At 41.1% G+C, this 23,689-nt stretch overlaps 1 protein-coding gene across 1 annotated transcript in view; it reads right to left on the bottom strand.

Moving 5' to 3' along the window:
• Positions 1-23,195, bottom strand: part of atrip (ATR interacting protein) — a 38,651-nt gene extending 15,456 nt beyond the window's left edge. The window contains 10 exon segments of the mRNA XM_055224882.1: positions 60-270; positions 1,284-1,394; positions 1,607-1,682; positions 5,919-6,133; positions 6,649-6,752; positions 6,879-7,049; positions 7,795-7,856; positions 9,320-9,382; positions 9,385-9,515; positions 23,122-23,195. Of these exon segments, the coding sequence (XP_055080857.1) occupies positions 60-270; positions 1,284-1,394; positions 1,607-1,682; positions 5,919-6,133; positions 6,649-6,752; positions 6,879-7,049; positions 7,795-7,856; positions 9,320-9,382; positions 9,385-9,515; positions 23,122-23,156 (1,179 nt within the window). The 5' untranslated portion in view covers positions 23,157-23,195.
• Between the last annotated feature and the right edge of the window lie 494 nt (positions 23,196-23,689).

The raw sequence follows: 23,689 nt of genomic DNA on the forward strand, positions 1-23,689 counted from the left end.
AAGTGAGAGGTTCATTCCTGTTCTGAGCCTGGTCACGATTACATATATGGTGTGAGTACCTCTGAGCTGTGCTGTAGCAGAGTGGTTAGCGTCCTCAGAGCCACCAGACCACTCTCCTCGGGGCTGAGTCTGCTCTGCACCTGCTCCTCCATTTTGGCTCCTGGGACAGCAGAGGTGCATGCAGAGAAGGCTCCATTTGTGTCGGGAGATGAGAGCAAGGAGAGGTGAGAGTTGAGGAGAGGGAGGAGGAGGAGCACACCAGGTATTGAGCTGCATGAGAAACAAGACTTTAATATACACAAGAGGAGAGAGGGAGAGACAGAAAACCTGGAGTTGTGTTTTGTTTTCTTCACATATTTAATACACAAACCCTGCATATTTAGATTCTTCTTAGAGTTCTTCTCTCAAACAGAAAACACTGTTCCCCCTTGTGATGCCATGTTGTAATACAGGAAGTGCTCCACTGTGTTTTAAACTCCATACATCTTCACTAGAATCATTTAGACAATTTCAGCAATTGTCCTGCAATTGACAATCTCTACTGAACTTAAGGTAAAAGAAGCTATTCATTTGAAAACTACCGCCACATGGCGTCAGAAGAGCAGAACAGAGCATTTTGACTAATAATAAACAGTTACTCAAACATGTGTGAATGAAGATGTCTGCCCTTCAGTCATCCAGGTCTGATCCATAGTAAAAGTTAAATCTGTCAACAGGACAAAAAGTTGCAGGAGTGAAGATGTTTCGCTGCTCATTCAATCAACTTCTTTAGTTCTGGTCAGATTGCCGATGGACATTGCCGTATATCTGAAGGGACTGAGCTACAGTCTTAGCAGATCACTAAGTGTGAATTCAGCATAACGAACTAGCCAGTAGGCTCGTTTAGGCTGAATGATTATGCTAAGTAGGTCTGAGGCTCAGTTCACACTTAGTGTAGGTCAACAGACCTAACCTACATACAGAAATTGTAAACAATAGCTGTTTCTGGTTTCAGTGTAGTCAGCTCCTCCCTTCAGATAGATATTAGGCAGTGCCCACCAATGATATGACCAGAACTGAAGAATGAGCAGAAAAGCGTCTTCACTCCTACAGATTTTTTTGTCTAGTTGACAGATTTAACTTCGGCTTTTACTATGTGTGAATGAAACAAAACACTTCAGGTATATTATTGATGAGGTAACAGCATTACACAGCTCACAAAAAATAAATTTTGTGTAATATAGGAACTTTAAAGTTACATTCTTATACATAAATGCATAGGCATGTGTATATTCTGTTGTCACCTGTGCATTCTGTTGAGGCTCATCAGGTTCAGTCCGGTTAAAGCCAGACACTGGACTAGACTCAGACCATTTCCTGAGCTGATGACATCACCACTGCCACCGACCAGTGAACTGCAAGATCAGACAACAGTCAAAACCTGGTTCAACCTGGTTCAGTCTTTGTTCAATCCTGGTTCAGTCTTTATACAGTCCTGATTCAGTCAGGTGCAGTCCTGGTTTAGACTTGGTTCAGTTGTGGTTTAGTCCTGTTTCTGTTTTGTTTCAGTTCTGGTTTAGTCCTGGTTTAGACCTGGTTTAGGCTTGGTTTAGACCTGATTCAGTACCTGGATGGACTCAAGAGGTGACACAGACTGATTCTCTGCGAAACAGGCTGCAACAGGAGCCCAAGCAGGGCACCCCCTAAAAAGAAAGTGACAAATCTTTTTTTTTAAATATGTATGTCAGATGCCACAAAAGCTGCTAACCCTGTAGTTTAGACCTCTACAAACATGCTCCCAAATGTCCTCCTGTGTCTCATGGGTTTTTGTCTGTGTAAAAGTTGCAAACCCTGTAGTTTAAACCTCTACAAACATGTTAAGAACTGCATGGGCTTCTTAGACTGGAACCTGAACTTTAAACCTGTCCCTCAAATGTGAATGGTCCTGGAGTATGAAGGAACAATTGTTCCAAAACGGCTGATGTGTAAATGTTGATTTGTACACTGGTAATGTTTTTTTTTTTGTGTGTTTTTTTTACACTTACAAATAGCGTTTTACATTTACAAATTTACAGGAACAACTTAGTAATTTTACAAGCACAAATCTGAAAATTACGCTTTCACAAGTTTTGAGATATTTGTTGCAGCAAGTTTGTCTCAAAAGGATTTGTAAGCGCAACGGCTGACTTGAACCCAAAGACAGCAGGGTGCGAGGCTAGAGGGCACCGGGGTTTCTGTGGCAATGGCTAAACTGGTTGATATACAGCAAAGGAGCTCAAATTCAGACAATATGTCACATTTTTGCGATATTATGATGTGCATTATTAACCTTTTAATAAGTTGCATATTAAAGAAAATTGCGCAGATGAAGCCAGTGTGGCTAGAAAAGTGTTAACAGGTTTTTCAGAAAATGAGATGAGAGCATTAGTTATGCCTGCTAAAGGCTAGTGTGGCATTATGAATGGTTGCAAACATTAGATCATACATTTTCAGCAACAACACCACTCCAGTTAACCTAGTGAAAGGTTTCCTAAAGGCACTTATTATAGAACAGAGTAGGCTTCATATAATATTGCATTGGGTTTAATGTGAAAACATGACGTACATTTAAGTTAACTTCAAAGCATCTGGGCTGAATACAATACATTAGACCAGTACGTTCATTAATTCCTTCTTTCCATTCATAGAAACACTGGACCCACCCTCTTGCCCAGGAAGTCCGTGATCCACAACTTATACACACGTGGACACAATTGTCGGTACCTGTCGGTTAATGAAAGAAAAACTCACAATGGTCACAAAAATAACTTGAATCTGACAAAAGTAATAATAAATACAAATTCTAATGAAATTTAACCAATGAAAGTTAGACATTGCTTTTCAACCATGCTTCAACAGAATTATTTTAAAAAACAAACTCATGAAACAGGCCTGGACAAAAATGATGGTACCCTTAACTTAATATTTTGTTGCACAACCTTTTGAGGCAATCACTGCAATCAAACGATTCCTGTAACTGTCAATGAGACTTCTGCTCCTGTCAGCAGGTACTTTGGCCCACTCCTCATGAGCAAACTGCTCCAGTTGTCTCAGATTTGAAGGGTGCCTTTTCCAGACAGCATGTTTCAGCTCCTTCAAAAGATGCGCAATAGGATTTAGGTCAGGGCTCATAGAACGCCACTTTAGAATAGTCCAGTGTTTTCCTTTTAGCCATTCTTGGGTGTTTTTAGCTGTATGTTTTGGGTCATTGTCCTGTTGCAAAACCCATGACCTGTGACTGAGACCAAACTTTCTGACACTGGCCAGCACATTTCTCTCTAGAACCCCATGATAGTCTTGAGATTTCATTGTACCCTGCACAGATTCAAGACACCCTGTGCCAGATGCAGCAAAGCAGCCCCAGAACATAACAGAGCCTCCTCCATGTTTCACAGTAGGGACAGTGTTCTTTTCTTGATATGCTTCATTTTTCCATTTGTGAACATAGAGCTGATGTGCCTTAGCAAAAAGTTCCATTTTGGTCTCATCTGTCCATAGGACATTCTCCTAGAAGCTTTGTGGCTTGTCAACATGTAGTTTGGCAAATTCCAACCTGGCTTTTTTATGCTCAAACAATGACGGATGGTGCGATCTGATACTGCTGTTACTTGAGCTTGAAGTTCACCTTTAATCTCTTTAGAACTTCTCTTTTGTTACCATTCGTATTATCCGTCTCTTTGATTTGTCATCAATTTTCCTCCTGCGGTCACGTCCAGGGAGGTTGGCTACAGTCCCATGGATCTTAAATTTATGAATATGTGCAACTGTAGTCACAGGAACATCAAGATGCTTGGAGATGGTCTTATAGCATTTACCTTTGACATGCTTGTCTATAATGTTCTTTCTAATCTCCTGAGACAACTCTTTCCTTTGCTTCCTCTGGTCTATGTTGCGTGTGGTACACGCCATGTCACCAAACAGCACAGTGATTATCTGTAGCTCTATATATAGGCCCACTGACTGATTACAAGATTGTAGACACCTTTGATGCTAATTAGTAGACACACCTTTGATGAACATGTCCCTTTGGTCATATTCTTTTCAGTCTTTTCTAGGGGTACCATCATTATATTGTCCAGGCCTTTTTTTATGAGTTTACTTTTTAAGTAATTCTGTTGAAGCTTGGTTGAAAAGGTTGACTTTCATTGGTTAAATTTCATGGTATTTTTATTAGGCCCGAGCCCATACAGGGCGTAGAGCCTATTGCTTCCGCAACGAAGCTTTGCCCATGCACTCATCGTTGCAGACTGTTTTCACGAAGTTGCGCGCGAAGCCCTGTCGCACCGTGCACAGACTCCTGTATCCTAGCAACCCATGCCATAGGCATGGAACATGCATATTTGTTCTTGCTAGCATGGGTTCGCCCATTGACTCAATGTTGACGCACGCAAAGTTATCCAATTCATGATGATGCCTATCACGGCTTCCGTGCGGCGAAGCAATTTTCAAATTTCAAAATTTGCTCCCATTTGCTCATACAAAGTCCGATTTTGCTAAAATTCGAATCAGTTGTAAAACTTTCCGGCCTAAAGCTACTCATTATGAAACTAAATTGGCGTGATAGCGCCCCCCTACAGAACATCTAATATATTTGTATGGAGGGCCGAAAATTTTGTTTTCCCAAATGTTACTAAATTTGACACAAAATTCCATTGGGTCATCCCAATCAATAAAGTCAATCAGACCTATGTCGTTTTATGCACCGTGTTGCCATGGCGATGTGACAAACTGCCAATGTTATCCTAATAGGAAAGCTCCCAATTTTTCCCATTCATGGGAACAATATTAGTTTCATGGAATAATGTGAAATTTGGCACCATGAGTCTTCATGTCATCCTGATCAAAAAAGTCAATGGGACCCATGTCATATTTTTCACTGGGTTGCCATGGCAATGCACAAAAGAGCCCATGTTATCCTAATGGGAAAATTTCCAAATTTTCGTACATTTCAAAGTCTTAACAACTTATTACAACAACGAACATGAAATTTGGCACAGTGATTCTTCAGATCGTTCCCGTCAAAAAAGTCCGGGGGGCCAACTTTGTATTTTGCACAGTGTTGCCATGGCAACGCCTGGAAAAACCCTTATTTTTCCATTTTGTGCATCAGCGCTTCGAATGTCTTTTGACTTGTTTGGTGCTAAATGCAGCCCAAAGCCGTAATAAAACAGAGGCAAGTGGCGTGTCAGCACCACCCACAGGAAGTGCCAGGTCGGCCGAGTGCGAAGCACGGCCCGTGAGGGCCGTTCGATGCCGCTTGCGGCTTTAATTTATTATTACTTTTGTCAGATTAAAGTTATTTCTTTAAGCATTGTGAGTTTTTCTTTCATTAACCGAAGCCTTTGGAAATCGGTCATAAAACTAAAGTCAAAAGACAAAACAGTAATCACGCCCGCATCAGTGCCACAGCTCCACTGTTGCAGACAAAGCAACAACAAATCACCTGAAACATATGAGCCTAGAGTGAAAACTGGCAACGCAATACCTAAGACACACATCCCAACTTACGTACTCACAGCGCATGGTCCTAGGGCTTCTTAAGCCAGTAAGTATGGTGATACTGCCTGAATTTGGATTAGCTACTCCTTTGCTATGTCAACCAATTTAGCCATTGCCACAGCAACTCCTGGTCTCCTATAGCCTGCTGCCTTCAGGTTCAAATCATCTGTTACACAACATCTCTACACAACATGTGTCTCAAAACTCATGAAAGCGTAATTTTTAGATTTGTACTTAATTACTAAGACAAACTTGTAAAAAGAAATTTGTCAGTGTAAAATTATATTTCTAAGTGTAAAAAAATGAATATTTTTATCTATCAGTGTACATATCAACATTTGCATTCAAATGTTTTGCATCAATTGTACCTTCATACTGGAGGGGGATGAGGAGGATCGGACCTGGTTGTGAGGCTCTGGGTGCTCGGAAACACAGGAAGGGGTCTGCGTGTGTCACTTCCTGTCTGCGGCTCTTTGATGGCGTCTTCACCGGTGTGCAATTGGCTGAGGCAGGCCCAGGTGCGCTCCTACTGGCCAGGACAGGTGTGGTTTTGACCTGAGCACTGAATGACTCTTTAGTGATGAAACCTCCAGAGGGAGATATTGAGGGTTTGGGACTGAAACAAGAAGTCAGAGGTCAGGAGCAGGCCAGAGGAGCAGAGGAAAGGGTCAGCTGAGCAGATGAGAGGGTCAGAGGAGCAAAGGGGTTAGAGCACATGTGTCAAACTCAAGGCCCGCGGGCCAAATGTGGCCCTCCACATCATTTCATGTGACCCTTGACAGGGTAAATTAAAAAGTTTGATGGTTTTAAAATCTCAATTTATCAGGAGATATGCAGTTACACAGCCATATTTTGCATCTAGGCAAATGCTTATGCAATATTTGTAACTTGTATAAGTAATAAATACAGAAACAGTTAATTAACAAGTTAAAAAATGTGTTAGATTTATTTTACATCTGGCCCTTTGAGAGCGGACATTTTGCTGATGTGGCCCTCGGTGAAAATGTGTTTGACACCCCTGGTTTAGAGGAACAGATGGGAAGGGTCAGAGGAGCAGAGGAGAGGTTCAGAAGTCAGAGGAGAGGGTCAAATGTCAGAGGAGATGCAGAGAAGATGCAGAGGAGGTCAAACCTGTTCCTGCAGAGGGGGGAGCTCCTTCGATCGCTCAGTATTTTGCTCCTTGCGTCGTTCAGTTCCGCCTCCTTAAACTGCAGCTGAGACTCCAGACTCTGCACCTGAACACCACAGAGCAGTTAGATGTCCTCCCACCTCATCATTCTTTGGAGGTCAGATACTTGCAAACTCAGCCTCTGTACTCCCTGGTCCCTAGTCCCTAGTCCCTGGTCCCTGATCCCTGGTACCTTTTTGAGCAACTCCTTCTCTCTCTGGCTCTGCTCCCTTTGATGGTGAGTTTGGACTTGGACTATCTTCAATCTCTGGGTCTCTGCTTCTTGTTGAGCCGCTCTCAGAGAGTCCCTCAGAACCCTGATCTCCCCAGACTTCAGCAGCATGTCCTCCTCCACCTGCTCCAACTGAAACATGCAAACTTGTATCTTTTAAACATGTCCTCCTCCACCTGCACCTCCAACTGCTCCAAATTAAAAATATACAAGCAAGCTTTGTGCCGAGCTATAATGCTGTTACCTCCTCAAAAACATACCTGGAATTGTGTTGTCTTTCATTCACACGTTTGAGTAACCCATTATTTCTCATCTGTCTACATCTCCAAAGCTCAAAATGCTCTGTTCCACATTGTGATGTCATGAAGCAGTAGATCCTTTTACCTTTTGTTCAGTAGTGATTGGGAATTCTAGGGCTGAAATTACCCAAATGATTCTAGTGAAAGTGTATGAGGTTTAAAAACACAGTGGAGCACTTCCTGTATTACCACATGAAATCACAAGGTGTTTTCTGTTTCAACATTGCTTAAATATGGGGTAAATAGGGTTTGCGTGTTAAAAATGTGTGTCTGAAACAAAACACATCTCCGGGTATGTTTGTGATGAGGAAACAAGATTAGAACATAGATCAGAAAATAGTGGAATATGGCTCCTTTAAACATGTTCTCCTCTCCCTGCTTCAATTGAAACGTATGTGAAATTGAAACATGTATTCTACACTCTGGAAAATAATAGACTGGTATGAGCAAGAAAAAGTCAGATTTCATAATATTTTAAATGGTCAAATATAATAAAACCTCAACGGTTCATCCTCTTCTCCAATAACACTTAAAATATAAAGAGTGAAGAGCCCCAGGTTTAACCCAGATGCTATTACCTTCCTTTTGAGCTGTGCGTGTGTCTCCAAGTGTCGATCTGACCCCAGCGTAGCTCTGGTCCCTGGAAAATACACAAATCAGAAATATATACAAATACATATAAACAAAGACATGATCCCACTCAAACAGACCCACAGACACAGGTTTAACTCTAATACAGCTCAGGGTGCACAAGACGGTGCTCTCCATTTACACACAGATGGGTAATGACATGTCACACGTATAGACTGCATTGAGGTAATTATCCTTCAGTTCATTCACTCTTAAGATGAGCGTTTCTCACCATACTTTAGACCATTGCATTTTAACTCTTTCTCTCTTTCTTTCTCCCATCTCTATAATAGTTCTGTCAGTTTAAACCTGTTAGTCAAAATACTACAGTGATGTACTGAAATAAAAAAATTACACAGCAACCTGAAAGCAGGAAACTTTAAATAAATAAACAGAGCAGACTTAAACCTTGTGGTTTAATACTGAGGCCAGAAATATGGTTAATGTCAGATTTACTGAACGATGTGTCAGTGAAGTCTTGGGGACTTATGGGCTCGACACACGGGGAGCGACTAACGACAGCGTGCAGCGACACTCATTGCATGGGCTTTAAAACCGAACACACGGGCAGCGACAAACTGCAGCGACTAAGCGGCAGCTTGTCAAGTCGCGCTCTGTTCCAGAGCAGATCGCGAGCCTCCTACACGTCTGATTGGCTGTTTATTTGGAGGTAATTTTGAGGTTAATAGCGGTAGATGGGAAAAAGACGCTAAAATGAAATCTTGTAAAGTTTTGCTTCATTTGACTAAAATATTACAATTGGTTGTACTCTACAAAACTAAAAAAAGCGATCCTGGGTCCACCCTATTCTGCAGCTAATTCTGTTTAATGTAAAAACCTTAAATAAATATATTTTTTAAATTTTGAATCAGTCTTTAATACATTTGGTTATTAGCCTCCATAAATTTATCTGAATTAACAAATTTGCGCATGTTAACTTACCACTCATATTCACCCTGGCACCAACAAGTTCACAGGCAGCTGCTTTTTTGATATATCTCGGTAGTCTCTTTGAGATGTCAAAAAGAATTGGGAAATCCGACACCATGAGTATAATTTTCTCCTCCATGATGTTTCTGAAGTGGACAGTGCATTGGCTCATCAATCAAACTCTCGCTGATTGGCTGTTGTGCAGGTGACAGCGATAAAAGTAGAACATTTTTCAACTTTCATTAGTTGCGTCGCAGGCCCGCGTGTGCACGTCGACATGCACGAGCGCAAGGTTTTCACGTGCACGCCTTTTGCTTGTCGCGGAGGTGAGAGAGACGAGCGATTTTCACAGTGTCGCACAGGTACCACTGAAAATAAATGGAGAGCGAGCGACCGTCGCTTCCCCGTGTGTTCAAGGCCCATTCTTCTCTCTTGTTGCAGTAAAGTATCCATTGCCCTAGGTCACAAACAAATATAGATTGAAACCACTTGTGTGTGTGATTAAAATAGACTGAATCAGGAATGAACCATGTCTAAACTCACCAGTGAAGCCGTTGTGCCCTTGTCCGGATGCTGCTGTCGCTGTTGCTGTGGCCACTTCCCCTGTGCCATGGTGATGGCCTGTGATGCGATGATGTCGATCTCGTTGAGGTCGTCCTGAGTGAAGCCCTCATCAAACGGGTCCAAATCCAAAACTGGACCCAGACCCCGAGAACGCTTGGACGGAGGACAGGTCATTCTGAGGAAACACATTACACTGAATCCAAGCACACTAGAGCAATGTTATAATAAATATGAAGGAGATAGTGTTGTCACAATATTCAAATTTCAAACTCGATTTCAATACCAATGTTGCTAAAATGGTAATAAAAACACTTTTTCTTTAGACAACAGACTGTGATTTCAACATTAACATTAGTAGTAGTACTTTCTTTATATTACCATATGGCCTTATGCAGTATCTGCGTAATCCCTTAGTGGTCTATGGGCATATACTACTTCAACTATTTGTTGAACTCTGTGACTTCGAGTGTTTTGAATGTTCTAGACACCATTGCCCTGATGAAGGTTAAAATGGTTAAAGACAAGCAGAAAGCGCCATGGAGGAACGGTGACTTGGTCAGGGCACAGAAAAGGGAGTGCCGGAGGGGTCAGGCGGGAATGGCGCAAGTCAAAGCTCCAGGTTCATTATGAGATTTACAGAGAAAAGATGCATATGTACAACACAGTTTATGTAGAACAAGGCAAAGGTATTTTTCTGACATTACTGGAAGTTGCAGTAACAACTGTTGTGTCCTGTTTGCAACAGTAAACAGATTAACAAACCCCTCAGCTCCACTGTGGTTAGAATTAATTTCCACATCTAAGTGCAATGAGTTTGCAGTGTTCTTTAATGACAAGGTTCAGGGCATTAAAAATGCCATCACTTCCATGACGCAAATAACACCTCAGCAGCCACCTAGACACTTAGAGCTGACTCACTTTTGCACCTGTAACTGACAAAAACTGTCCAAGAGATTGTCACCATCCGAGTTCATCTACATGCTGCCTCGATGTGATACCCAGTTAACTTCTAAAGTCTGTGCTCAACAGTTGCTTTCACCCACTCACTTGCATAGTTAATATGTCACTTCAGTCTGGAACATTCCCAAGCGCTTTGAAAACAGAGGTTATCAAGCCTCTCCTAAAGAGCAGTCTTGATGCCACAATATTGAACAATTACCGACCAATCTCAAATCTGTCGTTTTTAGGTAAAGTCCTTGAAAAAGCTGTTCCTCCAAATTAACAACTCCTTTGATGTTTTTCAATCAGGTTTTAGACCCCACCACAGCACTGAGACTGCTCTTATCAAGGTGACAAATGACATCCGTCTAAACATTGATGCAGTCAAAGTCTCAGTCTTGATCCTGTTAGATCTGAGTGCTGCCTTTGACACTGTTGATCATAGTCTCTTACAGAGACTAGAAGACTGGGTGGGCATCTCTGGTACGGCACTAAACTGGTTCAAGTCCTATTTAGAAAACAGGGAGTACTTTGTTCGAAATTGGAAAATGTATCTCAGATAAAAATTCCCTGGCCTGCGGGGTGCCCCAGGGGTCAATCCTGGGACCCCTGTTGTTCAATCTCTACATGCTTCCTTTAGGCCAGTAAATATGCAGCAATAATGTGTCCTACCACAACTATGCAGACGACACTCAGATCTATGTCTCACTGAGAGCAGGTGAATATGGACCAGTGGATTCATTCTGCCACTGTATCCAACAGATCAGTGTGTGGATGCAAAACAACTTTCTTCAACTAAACTCAGACAAGACTGAAAGTCATCATCTTTGATCCACAGAAACATAGAGAAAGTGTTAGCAGTCACCTCCAGTCTCTCTCTCTAAAACCAAATCGACTAGAAATCTAGGGGTAATAATGAACTCAGACTTGAACTTTAACAGCCACATCAAACCAATAACATCTGCAGCTTTTTACCATCTAAAAAACATTGCAAAAATCAAAGGTATACTGTCAAAGCCAGACTTAGAGAGACTTATCCATGCATTTTTCTCCAGTAGGTTAGACTACTGTAACGGCCTGCTCAGAGCCTTAGCACAGCTGCAGTACATCCAGAACGCTGCTGCTCGGGTCCTGACTAGAACCAGGAAGTACGAACACATAAGTCCTGTGCTCCGGTCTCTGCACTGGCTTCCAGTAGCTCCAAGAATAGACTTTAAAGCAGCTCTGGCTGTCTATAAGTCTCTCCATGGACTAGGTCCAAAGTATATCTCTAACATGTTAGTGCCATATGAACCATCTCGCACTCTGAGGACTTCAGGGACCGGCCTCCTGCTGGTGCCAAGAGTCAGGACTACACATGGAGAATCAGCGTTTAAGTTTTATGCAACTAAAACCTGGAACCGTCTTCCTGAAGATGTGAGTCATGCCTCTGCTTTGGCAATGTTTAAATCCAGGCTCAAAACAGTTCTGTTTAGCTGTGCATATGACTGAAAGGTTTTTATTCTGCACTCTTCTGTTTTAATGGTAATTTTATGATGATTATTTATGTTTTGATTTGTGTGATTTTAATATCCTTCTTATTCTGTAAAGCACTTTGAATTACCTTGTGTACGAATTGTGCTATACAAATAAACTTGCCTTGCCTTGCCTACTCTTGTTCTGATAAAGCTCAAGATCAATCTAAAGCTATTCAAGAAAGGTTAAATTCTGTCCTGTGAATGGGACTTTTTTTAGTATAGATAACTACTGAAATGAGTATCAAGTTTGATGTTTGAATACAATATGTGCTGATATGAAGGAGGTCAGGCCATTCTACCAGTACAATGTATGATACTCCTACTCCACAGAGTCTACCCCCACCTGGACACACCGGCTGCCACTGTGAGGGTCATGTTTTTTGACTTCTCCAGTGCCTTTGACACCATCAGGCCGGCTCTGCTGGCTGAGAAGCTGGCGGTGATGCAGGTGGAGGACTCCCTGGTGTCCTGGATTGTGGACTATCTCACTGGAAGACCACAGTATGTACGCTTACAGGGCTGTGTGTCAGACAGAGTGGTCAGCAAACACCGGGGCTCCACAAGGGACAGTCCTCTCTCCCTTCCTCTTCACTCTCTACACCACGGACTTCAGCTACTGCAGTGAGACTTGCCACCTTCAGAAGTTTTCTGATGACTCTGCAGTGGTGGGATGCATCAGCGGGGGATGCATCAGCGGTGGTGACGAGAGGGAGTATAGGACTGTTGTGGACAACTTTGTCACGTGGAGTGAGAAGAACTACCTTCAACTCAACGTGACAAGACAAAAGAACTGGTGGTGGACCTGAGGAGGACCAAAGCGGCTGTGACTCCCATCTCCATCCATGGGGTCAGTGTGGACGTGGTGGAGGAGTAAAAGTACTTGGGAGTGTACTTGGACAATAAACTGGACTGGAGCAGAAACGTGGACGCAGTCTATAAGAAGGGCCAGAGCCGCCTCTATTTCCTGAGGAGGCTGAGGTCCTTTGACATCTGCAGGACGATGCTCAGGATGTTCTATGAGTCTATGGTGGCCAGTGCCATCATGTACGCTGTGGTCTGCTGGGGCAGCAGTCTGCGCGTGAGGGACACTAATAGACTCAATAAGATCATCAGGAAGGCTGGTCATGTTGTGGGGGAGGAGCTGGACTCTCTGACTGTTGTGTCGGACAGGAGGATGTTGACCAAAGTCAGGACTATTCTGGACTCTCCCCTCCACCCCCTCCACGAGGTGCTGGCCAATCTGAAGAGCTCGTTCAGCCACAGACTGTTACTGCCACGCTGCTCCACTGAGAGACACAGGAAATCTTTCCTGCCTGTCGCCATCAAACTGTTAAACTCCGTTCTGTAACCAAACACTTCAATACTCCAATATTCCACTTTGTACATAGATGTAAATAGTGTGTGATTTTGTGAGATGATCTATTTATTTATTTTGTTTAACACTGACACTTTATTCTTATTGCATAACACTTTATTCTTATTGCACAATTTTATTCTTATTTAAATGACTTTTTATTCTTATTCTTAAATTCTATCCTGTGGTTGTGGCATTTGTTAACTAAGAGAATTTCCCTTCGGGGATCAATAAAAGTGATTCTGATTCTGATATATACTGTATATTAACTACTGTAATGTGAAGGAGAACGGATCATTATGGAGAAGCATAACTTATAACATACTGTCTGCGTTGTTAAACCTTTTTAAGATTTGCTTAACCATTTGAAAAGTTCCAGCATTGATTCTGTCCTTTTTTATGTAGGACCCAGGGTGGGGTTTGAACCATTTTTTCCTACAGTTTTTAAAGAAATCGCTGATCAGCATGCCCCTCTTAAAACTTCCAGGGTGAAAAATAGAACCAACCCATGTATTTCTAAGGAAGTGTAGCAAAAGCTTCTGGCAGTAATAACTCTTACTGGATGAGTTTTAGGCAACAAAGAAACTATGTTACTACTATGGTTACAAATGCAAAATATGGTTATATTTCAGCCACTACTGATAATTCTAGTGACAATGGTAATGCTTTCTGGAAGATAGTGAAATCATTAAAAGCCAAGTCCACCACACTTCTTCCACCTGTAGTTAACAACAAGAATGGCCCCATGTTAAATAAAAGTGACATGGTAAATATTTAAAATAATAATTTTATAGAGGCAGTCATTGCAAATGCTAATGAAAACACTACCAAAGAGACTTGCCCTTCTAATTTTAATGTGACAGCAGTCACAGAATTTAGAAATAATTTCTCTTAAACAGATTACAACAAATGAAGTCTTAGATCACCTAATACACTTGAACCCCAAAAAATCTCGTGGTGCTGACAATCTCAATTTGCAATTACTGAGTCTTAGTGCACCAATAATTTTATCTTCTGTCACCCATATCTTTAACATTCTTAATTGGCAACATTCCATCAGTGTGGAAGTCAGCATAGGTTGTCCCTCTACATAAGGTGGTGATAGAAGTAACCTTAATAATTATCGTCAGGTCTGACAAAGAGTCTCTAGTAAAGTATCAGTCACAGCCCTTTCTTGAAATGAACAATATCCTTGATCCACAACAATCAGGTTTTAGGCCGGGTCAGAGTATAATCATCGCCATCACTGTGTCAATGATTTCGTTCATGTCATGGACAAGAAGCAACACTGTGTGGCACTCTTTGTTGACTTGTCCAAGGCCTTTAATACTGTAGACTCAAATATTTTCCTAAATAAACTTGCATCTCTTGGTTTTGATCAAGTTTTTTTTTAAATGGGTTCACCTCATACTAATAGATCACAATCAGTAATGGCACATCTACATGGTCAGTAATAAAAAAGGGTGTTCCAAGGTTCAACCCTTGGCCTATTGCTTTTTAATTTGTATATTAATCATATTTTCCCCTCATCTTCCTATTGTACTGCCCATTTTTATGCAGATGACACAATTTTGTATTCTATCGCACCCACCCAATTACAAAACTGGTTACTAAACTGGTCCTAAATTCATCAAAAACTAAAACTAGGTGCTTCACCAGATCTCATGTCACAAGCTCCTACGATTTCATTGGTACCTCACTGAACAAGTCCCTCATAATAAATACCTTGGTATTTGGTTGGATAGCAGACTATCTTTTAAAACACACCTTGACAACCTTTCACAAAAACTTAAAATTCAAATAGGTTTTCTTTACAGGAATAAAGCCTGTTTTTCATATTAAAATAGAAAAACATTAATTAAATCTACAATCCTTTCTTCGCTGGATTATGGTGACATTATTTATGGTCATGCAGAAAACGGTACCTTAAAAAAATCTTGATATTATTTACCACGGCGCACTTTGTTTTATTACTTTTGACAGTTACTACACTCACCACTGTGATCTATACAGCAAGGTTGGCTGGACCTTACTGCAGACCCACAGACTTATACACACCCACATCTCCCACAGTATCTCACCTCTCTGATTTAATTCAATTCTCATCAATACCATACCAAGTCTCAGGGGAGACTGACTTTAGCAGTTCAGTGGTCCCTCGCTATATCGCGGTTCACCTTTCGCAGTCTTGCTGTTTCGCTGATTTTTTTGTGTGCAATTTTGCATACTTTTTTTTACAGTGTATGAACGCGCATTGTGTTCTATGTTGTGACTGGCCAAGGGACTGTAGACCATTGCCAATCAATCTCCTCCATGCCATGTCTCCTGTACAATACAGAATGCGTTCAGCCAAATTTATGTAACCTTTGATTTATTTGACATATATTATTTTATGTATTAACATTTATTAGTATTTAGTTTATTACTTTGTTCTTATTTTAATATAATAAATAATATTCATTATATGAATATAATGTATTAATATGTTGGATACATTATTTACTTTCTTTATAATAATATTGATTCCTACTTATTGTTGCAGTACAGCGCATTTGAGGAGTGCACCCACAAAAATGTAACAAGAGTGAACGCACACAGGGCGTGCACGGGTGAGATGAGTTAAATTGTTGAATAAAGACAAGCTGTACACTGTCCTGCTGTCCTGGTCTATTTAAGCAAGAAAGACGACAAGAAAATAAATCATATTAAATCTAACTGTAACCCGCCATACCCACAGCCTCAAGAGACTGCTGAGAAAAATATATTAGGGTTACATTTACATAAATGTTCGATGGCTAGCAGTGTGACACTAAAGTGCTGTATCTTTGCAAGTTTTCTCCCCAACAAAACCCACAATGTCGATGAAACATTCTGCACCGACAAATTTCAGAAACACTTTGGATTGAAGTGTTTCTCTGCACAGAGAGGCCGTCTCTGCGGATATCGCTGGAGCAGAGGCACATGAACAACACATTTAAAGTGATCATCAAGGAAGAGAGATATAATATACGAAGGTTTGAACTTTGAGAGTGTTTAAAGAGAGAAATGTGAGAAAATGTTCATGCCTATGTGAGAAAACCCTATAGTGAAGCATTTTAATGCCTTAAAACATATATAATATTTGTAAAATATAAAGCTGACTGTTTCGCAGATTTCGCCTACTGTGGGCTATTTTTGGAATGTAACCCCTGCAATAACCAAGGGACCACTGTACCACAAATCTACACGGAGCAAGGGTAAACTGGTTTTAGATTTTATCACCCCCATTTACACTCTCATAAACCAGCTAAAACTAAACACTGTATCTGTCATCTTTCAGACTATTGTAAATGTTTTAACTGAAGCCTGTGGACCACAGGTTCAGTAAATATTTAAATGTACATTTTACTATGCAATTTATCAACTCTAAGTGGTGTATACTTTAGTCCTTGAGATGTATGTTCCATGTTTATGGAAGAAGGTTCAACAGTTACCATGGTGACACAATGCACACATAAGCAAATACAGACAAAAAACATTTAGATTGTCGGAAAATTCATGAAAAAATACAAAATGTTTTAAACAGTACATTTTCAGGAATCTGTGATCAATACAAGTGTTCATGGTCCCATTTAGTTTGATTTTCAACAAAAATGTGAGAGTGACTCCCTGAAAAACTGTTGGCTTGTGGCTGTAATTGGCTCTTGCCACTCACGAAGTGATGGTGAGGGGCATTTTTCTTGCTGGGTTTCTTCTTATTATTATTTTTCCGCCAAAACAATCACAGTTTTCACCCCCTGAATGTCAACGAAAAGTCCCACATATAGGTATAGGATCGACCGGCTCGGCAGCGCCACCTAGAAATTTTGAGATTTTCAATTTAATAGGAAGGCCCGACTCAGATATTGACGAAATTCGCACCAGTGACAGAGCTCATTGTGAGAAGCCAAAAACATAATCATAGCGCTGCTGTATGACGGACAGGAAGTCCGCCATATTGGATCAAATATTCGCCACTTCATTCGCAGCGTGTTTTCAAAACGCTTCTAGTCTCAGGTTTTTGGTCCAAATGAGCTCAGATTTCACATGCCACATCCAGACACATAGGTTTTGATAAAATATCCACGTTTTCTCCGAATTCCTCACGGTTCGCCCGTACGCCGCCGTCGAAAAACGCCTTCGTTTCCTGTTTTTTCAATGTCCTCTCACGACCACAGGCACTGCCCTACAAAGCTCACATTCACATCACATATGCGTGATTGGGGCATGAATGGAATGCAATATTAATTTTAATCAAAATGAACACTATAGCGCCCCCTACCATAGGGGTGAAACGCCAACATTATCGGATTCCTACGAAATTCGGGGAATAAATTGAGGGGCATGACGTGGACCAAAAAATAATATTACGGGCATAGGTCATTTTTCACACTTGGCCACCAGGGGCGCAAAGACTCAAAAAAAAAAATCATTGAAAAATATCTGACACGCACATGCATTGTTCTAGACAGCTGAAATTCACATCACACATGTGACATCAAGGCATTAATAGAATCTACTATTAATTATTATCAAAATGAACACTACTATAGGGGTGAAACGCCAACATTATCGGATTCCTACGAAATTCAGGGAATAAATCGGTGGCATCAGAAGAAACAAAAAAATACATTATGGCCATGAGTCATTTTCCACAGTTGGCCACCAGGGGTGCAAACACACAAAAAAAAAATCATTAAAAAATTTCTTACACGCACATACATTGTTCTAGACAGCTGAAATTCTCATCACACATGTGATATCAAGGTATTAATAGAATGCACTATTAATTGTTATCTAAATGAACACTATAACGCCCCCTACAGTATTGGTAAAATACATAAATTTGTCCGATTGGCATGAAACTTGGGGAGATAATTGTGGGCATTAAAAGGGGCAAAAAGGTCAATTACACCATACCTGTATTATGTACGTGGTTGCCGGTGCAAAGCCACAGACCCCTCTCATATGGAGTCAGGGCCACACAGCCCAGGGCCACGGTGCATATTAACATTGTTCTTTGTTTTTCCGCTCAAACAATCTCATTTTTGTTTGGGCACGAAAAGTCTAACACGATAACATGTGCGAAAAGTCTCACATGGGGGTATAGAATCGACCAGCTCTCTGAAAAATTTAATAAAACTGGTGTCGGGAAAATATCCCATGCCCCTTGACTCGACAGCGCCACCTAAAATTTCACCCCTATGGGAGAGGAGCTTGGTTAATTTTGTAAAACACGCACAAAAATTGGAACAGTGATACAGCACCATGGGACAAGCATAAAAATGAAAAGAAGCACTGCTCTATGACGGACAGGAAGTCGGCCATATTGGATCGAATATTCGCCATCTTTTTCCGCTGCGTGTATTCAAAATGTTTCTAGTCCCAGGTTTTTGGTCCAAATGAGCTCAGATTTCACATGCCACATCCAGACACATGGGTTTCCATAAAACATCCACGTTTTCTTCAAATTCCACGCCGTTTGTCTATACGCCTCCGTCTAATAACACCTTAATTTCCTGTTTCTTTGATTCCTGCTCACAGACACATGGATCAGCATAAAAAGCTCAAATTCTAATCACTGATGCAGAAAAATACTGTGAATCGAGAACCATAATGAACATGTGTCCAGTGACGTCTATAGCGCCCCCTACAGTACAGGTAAAAGACACAACTTTGTCCGATTGGCATGAAACTTGGTGAGATCATTGTGGGCCTCAAAAGGGGCAAAAAAGTCCATTACACATACCTGTATTGTGCACGAGGTTGCCGGTTCAACGCCGTGGACAGCCAGCTATAGAAACTGTGTGAAGGGGGGTGGATAGCGGCCGGGGGGTGGTCGGGTGGGGGGAATGGTGCTTGGGGGCAGTGGCCGGTCCCGGGCGGACGCGTAGGGGGGCGAGGGCCATCATCGCCGCTTGCGGCTTTAATGTTATTTGAGACTTGTTTAACAGCACATCAGTGCACCTGTTGTAGTTTTAACTAAATTGGTTATTTACAGTCAGATTGTGTTAAAACAAAGCTCAGATTAAAGTCTAGCAAAGCCTCAGACAGAGCAGTGTCTACAGTTAGCATAACACCGCCAGAGAATGCTGATGGTGTCAGCTGCTTTAATCAATATAAAGCTTTTAGTTCTAGAATATCAAATATTACATAAGATATTTCCTATCAAATGTGTTTTGTGTTTAAGCTGATATGTTTTTATTCCTCACCTGTAATAATTTCCCCAGAAGTTAAAAAGTGAAGACAGGGTCATGTCATATATATATATATATATATATATATATATATATATATATATATATATATATATATATATATATATATATATATATATATATATATATATATATATATATATATACACACACACATACACACACTCACCTGAAGGATTATTAGGAACACCATACTAATACGGTGTATGAACTGCCTTAGTTCTACGTGGCACTGATTCAACAAGGTGCTGAAAGCATTCTTTAGAAATGTTGGCCCATATTGATAGGATAGCATCTTGCAGTTAATGGAGATTTGTGGGATGCACATCCAGGGCATGAAGCTCCCGTTCCACCACATCCCAAAGATGCTCTATCGGGTTGAGATCTGGTGACTGTGGGGGTCATTGTAGTACAGTGAACTCATTGTCATGTTCAAGAAACCAATTTGAAATGATTCGAGCTTTATGACATGGTGCATTATCCTGCTGGACGTAGCCATCAGAGGATGGGTACATGGTGGTCATGAAGGGATGGACATGGTCAGAAACAATGTTCAGGTAGCCCGTGGCATTTAAATGATGCCCAATTGGCATTAAGGGACCTAAAGTGTGCCAAGAAAACATCCCTCACACCATTACACCACCACCAGCAGCCTGAACAGTAGTAACAAGGCATGATGGAGGCATGTTCTCATTCTGTTTACGCCAAATTCTGACTCTACCATTTGAATGTCTCAACAGAAATTGAGACTCATCAGACCAGCCAACATTTTTCCAGTCTTCAACTGTCCAATTTTGGTGAGCTCGTGCAAATTGTAGCCTGTTTTTCCTATTTGTAGTGGAGATGAGTGGTACCCGGTGGGGTCTTCTGTTGTAGCCCATCCGGCTCAAGGTTGTGCGTGTTGTGGCTTCACAAATGCTTTGCTGCATTCCTCGGTTGTAACGAGTGGTTAGTTCAGTCAACGTTGCTCTTCTATCACCTTGAATCACTCAGCCCATTCTCCTCTGACCTCTAGCATCAACAAGGCATTTTCGCCCACAGGACTGCCGCATACTGGATGTTTTTCCCTTTTCACACCAGTCTTTGTAAACCCTAGAAATGGTTGTGTGTGAAAATCCCAGTTTGGAGTTCAGGAGATTGTCTTGACCAGGACCACACCCCTAAATGCATTGAAGCAACTGCCATGTGATTGGTTGATTAGACAATTGCATTAAGGAGTAATTGAACAGGTGTTCCTAATAATCCTTTAGGTGAGTGTGTGATATATATATATATATATATATACACATATAAATAACATTGAAATTTCGTGTCATGATTATTAAAATAACTGTGACTAATGATTATATCACGATAATTATTAAAGTTGCTGACAGTTTAAAGATGTTATCAATAATTGTATATAGATAGATTACATAGATAGATAGATAGATAGATAGATAGATAGATAGATAGATAGATAGATAGATAGATAGATAGATAGATAGATAGATAGATAGATAGATTCACACACAATACACAGTATTATTATGATAATATTATAAACAGGTTCTATATTTATACAAAGTATATAGTATTGTACTTTGTGAAAACAACTGTGATTTAGAAGAGATCATTAGGGCGAAGTAGAAGTTTTTTTACTGCACATTCTGGAAATATAATGGCCATTGTCACGATTATACAAAATCACGATTATCACGATAAACAATATTGTTTATTGTCCCATCCATAATTTTGATATTTGAATTATTACATTTTTAGATGAACAAACCCCAGTTCAATGGGCAACAAATAATAAGTCAAAATTGAAATATGAAGTACTAAACCAAAAACCAGGCTCACCTGCTCTCTCAACACGCTGCAGGCGTCTCTAACCCGGGTCAGGTCTGAGCTCTGCTGTTTGGATGGAGTTAGCATGTAGCTTGTAGCATCTTGCTAACTCTGAACTCCGGGAGACAGCGGCAAATATCGCACTTTTAGCCTTTAAAAAACATCAAACGGCGCGTGTAACTGCAGACGCGGTGTCTCCAGATCCACGGGTCTATTTTTACTCTGTTTTAACGGGTAAAATGAACAGAAAGAGCCAATAAATTTGTTAATATGAGAAAAACTAAATGAAACGTCAAAAAGTGAAAGATCCAGCCCCTGCTCACATTCTGACCAATTAGAAGCGACCCTCAGCTACACGGACCAATCAGAGGCTAGCAAAGAGCAAGTGAACGGGGCGCTGTGAGGACAAACTGAACGAAACGCGCAAAATTATAATTATTTAAACGTACAAAACAATTAATAACTCATCAAAACGGTAAAATGTAAAGACGGAAAGTTCTTACTAAAAGACGAGTTTACAAAATGTGTTCAGTTACAGTTTGTTTGAAACTGCGCTAAACTGTGATTCTATAGATGGATAGGTTTATACTGTTGTTATATCATCGAAACATACCTGGAATTTCATTCACACATGTTTGCGTAGCCCTTTATTATTAGTCTGCCTACATCTCCAAAGCTCCAAATGCTCTTTTCCACCATGTAGTGGTAGTTTCTAGTTAACAGCTCCCTTTATATTTAGTTCAGTAGAGCTTGCCAATTCCAGGACTGAAATTATCCAAATGATTCTAGTGAGCATATATGGAGTTTAAAAACACAGTGGAGCACTTCCTGTATTTCCACGTGACACCGCAAGGTGGAACAGAGTGTTTTCTGTTTGAGTTTGTGTATTAAACATGTGTGAATGAAACAAAACGCAATTCCAGGTATGTAAACAATCTTATAAAAATAGATCAATATGGGCCCTTTAATCTCATCTAGATCTAGACCTTGTTTAATCGGGGTTTAGTTAAGGTTAGATTTAGTCCAGATTTAATCCTTGTTTTGTCCTGATATAAACCCTCTTTATATCCGGTTTAGACAAGGCTTAGACCCGTTTTAGACTAGGCTTGGTCTCCGGTTTCTGTCCATCTCGTCTCGCAGCGCAGCTCTCAGCAACAGAACCTCAGTGTTCCATTTTTAGCCGCAGCTCCGTGCGTAATGCGTGCTTGTGCGTGTGTGAGCGTGCGTGGGGGTCTGAGGGCGGCGTGTGAATGGTTTATCAGTGACTACAAATTACATCGTTTTTTTTGCTGCACATTTTGTTGATGCCAGATTTAATGTGTCAGTGATAAAATAATGATCTACTGGCTCCGTGTCAAGGCCGAGATTAAACCAGGGCTAAACCAGGGCTAAACCGACCTAAGGCAGGATTGAACCAGGTCATTCTCTGGTATTTTCATCAGAAATCTCCAAAAGTCAAGTTTTTTCCCCCTGATCATTTCTATCAGTAACAAGGTCCATTCTCCCACTATATTTCTCCAAACACACCACAACATCTGTTGATGAACTAGAGGATAACAGAGCTGGTTTAGTCCTGGTTTAGACCTTGTTTAGACCTTGTTTAAACCTGCTTCAGCCCTACTTCAGCCCTGCTTTAGCCCTGCTTTAGCCCTGCTTTAGCCCTGCTTTAGCCCTGCTTTAGCTCTGCTTTAGGCCTGGTTTAGTCCTGGTTTAGACTTGGTTTAGATCTGGTTTAGTTATTTTTGAAGTGAACCATAAATGGACAAAACACAGCACATTTATTTGACGTGGAAAATGCAGTTGCCATGGAAACAGCAGCAACTACAGTTCCCATAATGCTCTATTCTGCATTTGTAGTCCATTTGCCAGCACGTTTATTTATTTGTACGATAAAAATATACTTACCTCAAACATCTGTGAGGGTTTGACCCACAATGCATGACAAGGAGGCAAGGGGGTAGGAGCTAGGATGCAGCAGCAGAGCTCGGACGCAGCCGCACTACAGTAAAGGATACAGGAGGAGGGGGTACTGGAGGAGGGAAGGAGCTAGGACACAAACATAGGAAATAGGAGATATAAGAGCTAGGAGACACAGTGAGGAGCTAGGAGACACAGTAAGGAGCTAGGAGACACAGTGAGGAGCTAGGAGACACAGTTAGGAGGTAGAGGAGGAGCTAGGACACATAGGAGCAAGGAAACACAGTAAGGAGCTTGGAGGCGGAGGAGGAGGATGCAGTGAGGAGGATCTGCGTTTTTCATTGGAGCTGATTTTTCATCTCAATTTGTTGTTTTTGGTTTGGTTACCGTTGACGATGGGCTGCTGGCTCTCAGGACCGTGGAGTGACCAAACGGTTAGAAACACCTCTCTTATCCACCATCATCCCTCCATCCCTCTGTCTCCTCTCCTCCTCATACATCTGCTGCTCTGGCTCCATTTTGTTCCTCTGCATCATGCTCTGTGCTTCGCATCTTG

The sequence above is a fragment of the Periophthalmus magnuspinnatus genome, chromosome 10 (assembly GCF_009829125.3).
Source record: "Periophthalmus magnuspinnatus isolate fPerMag1 chromosome 10, fPerMag1.2.pri, whole genome shotgun sequence".
Lineage (NCBI taxonomy): Eukaryota > Metazoa > Chordata > Actinopteri > Gobiiformes > Gobiidae > Periophthalmus > Periophthalmus magnuspinnatus.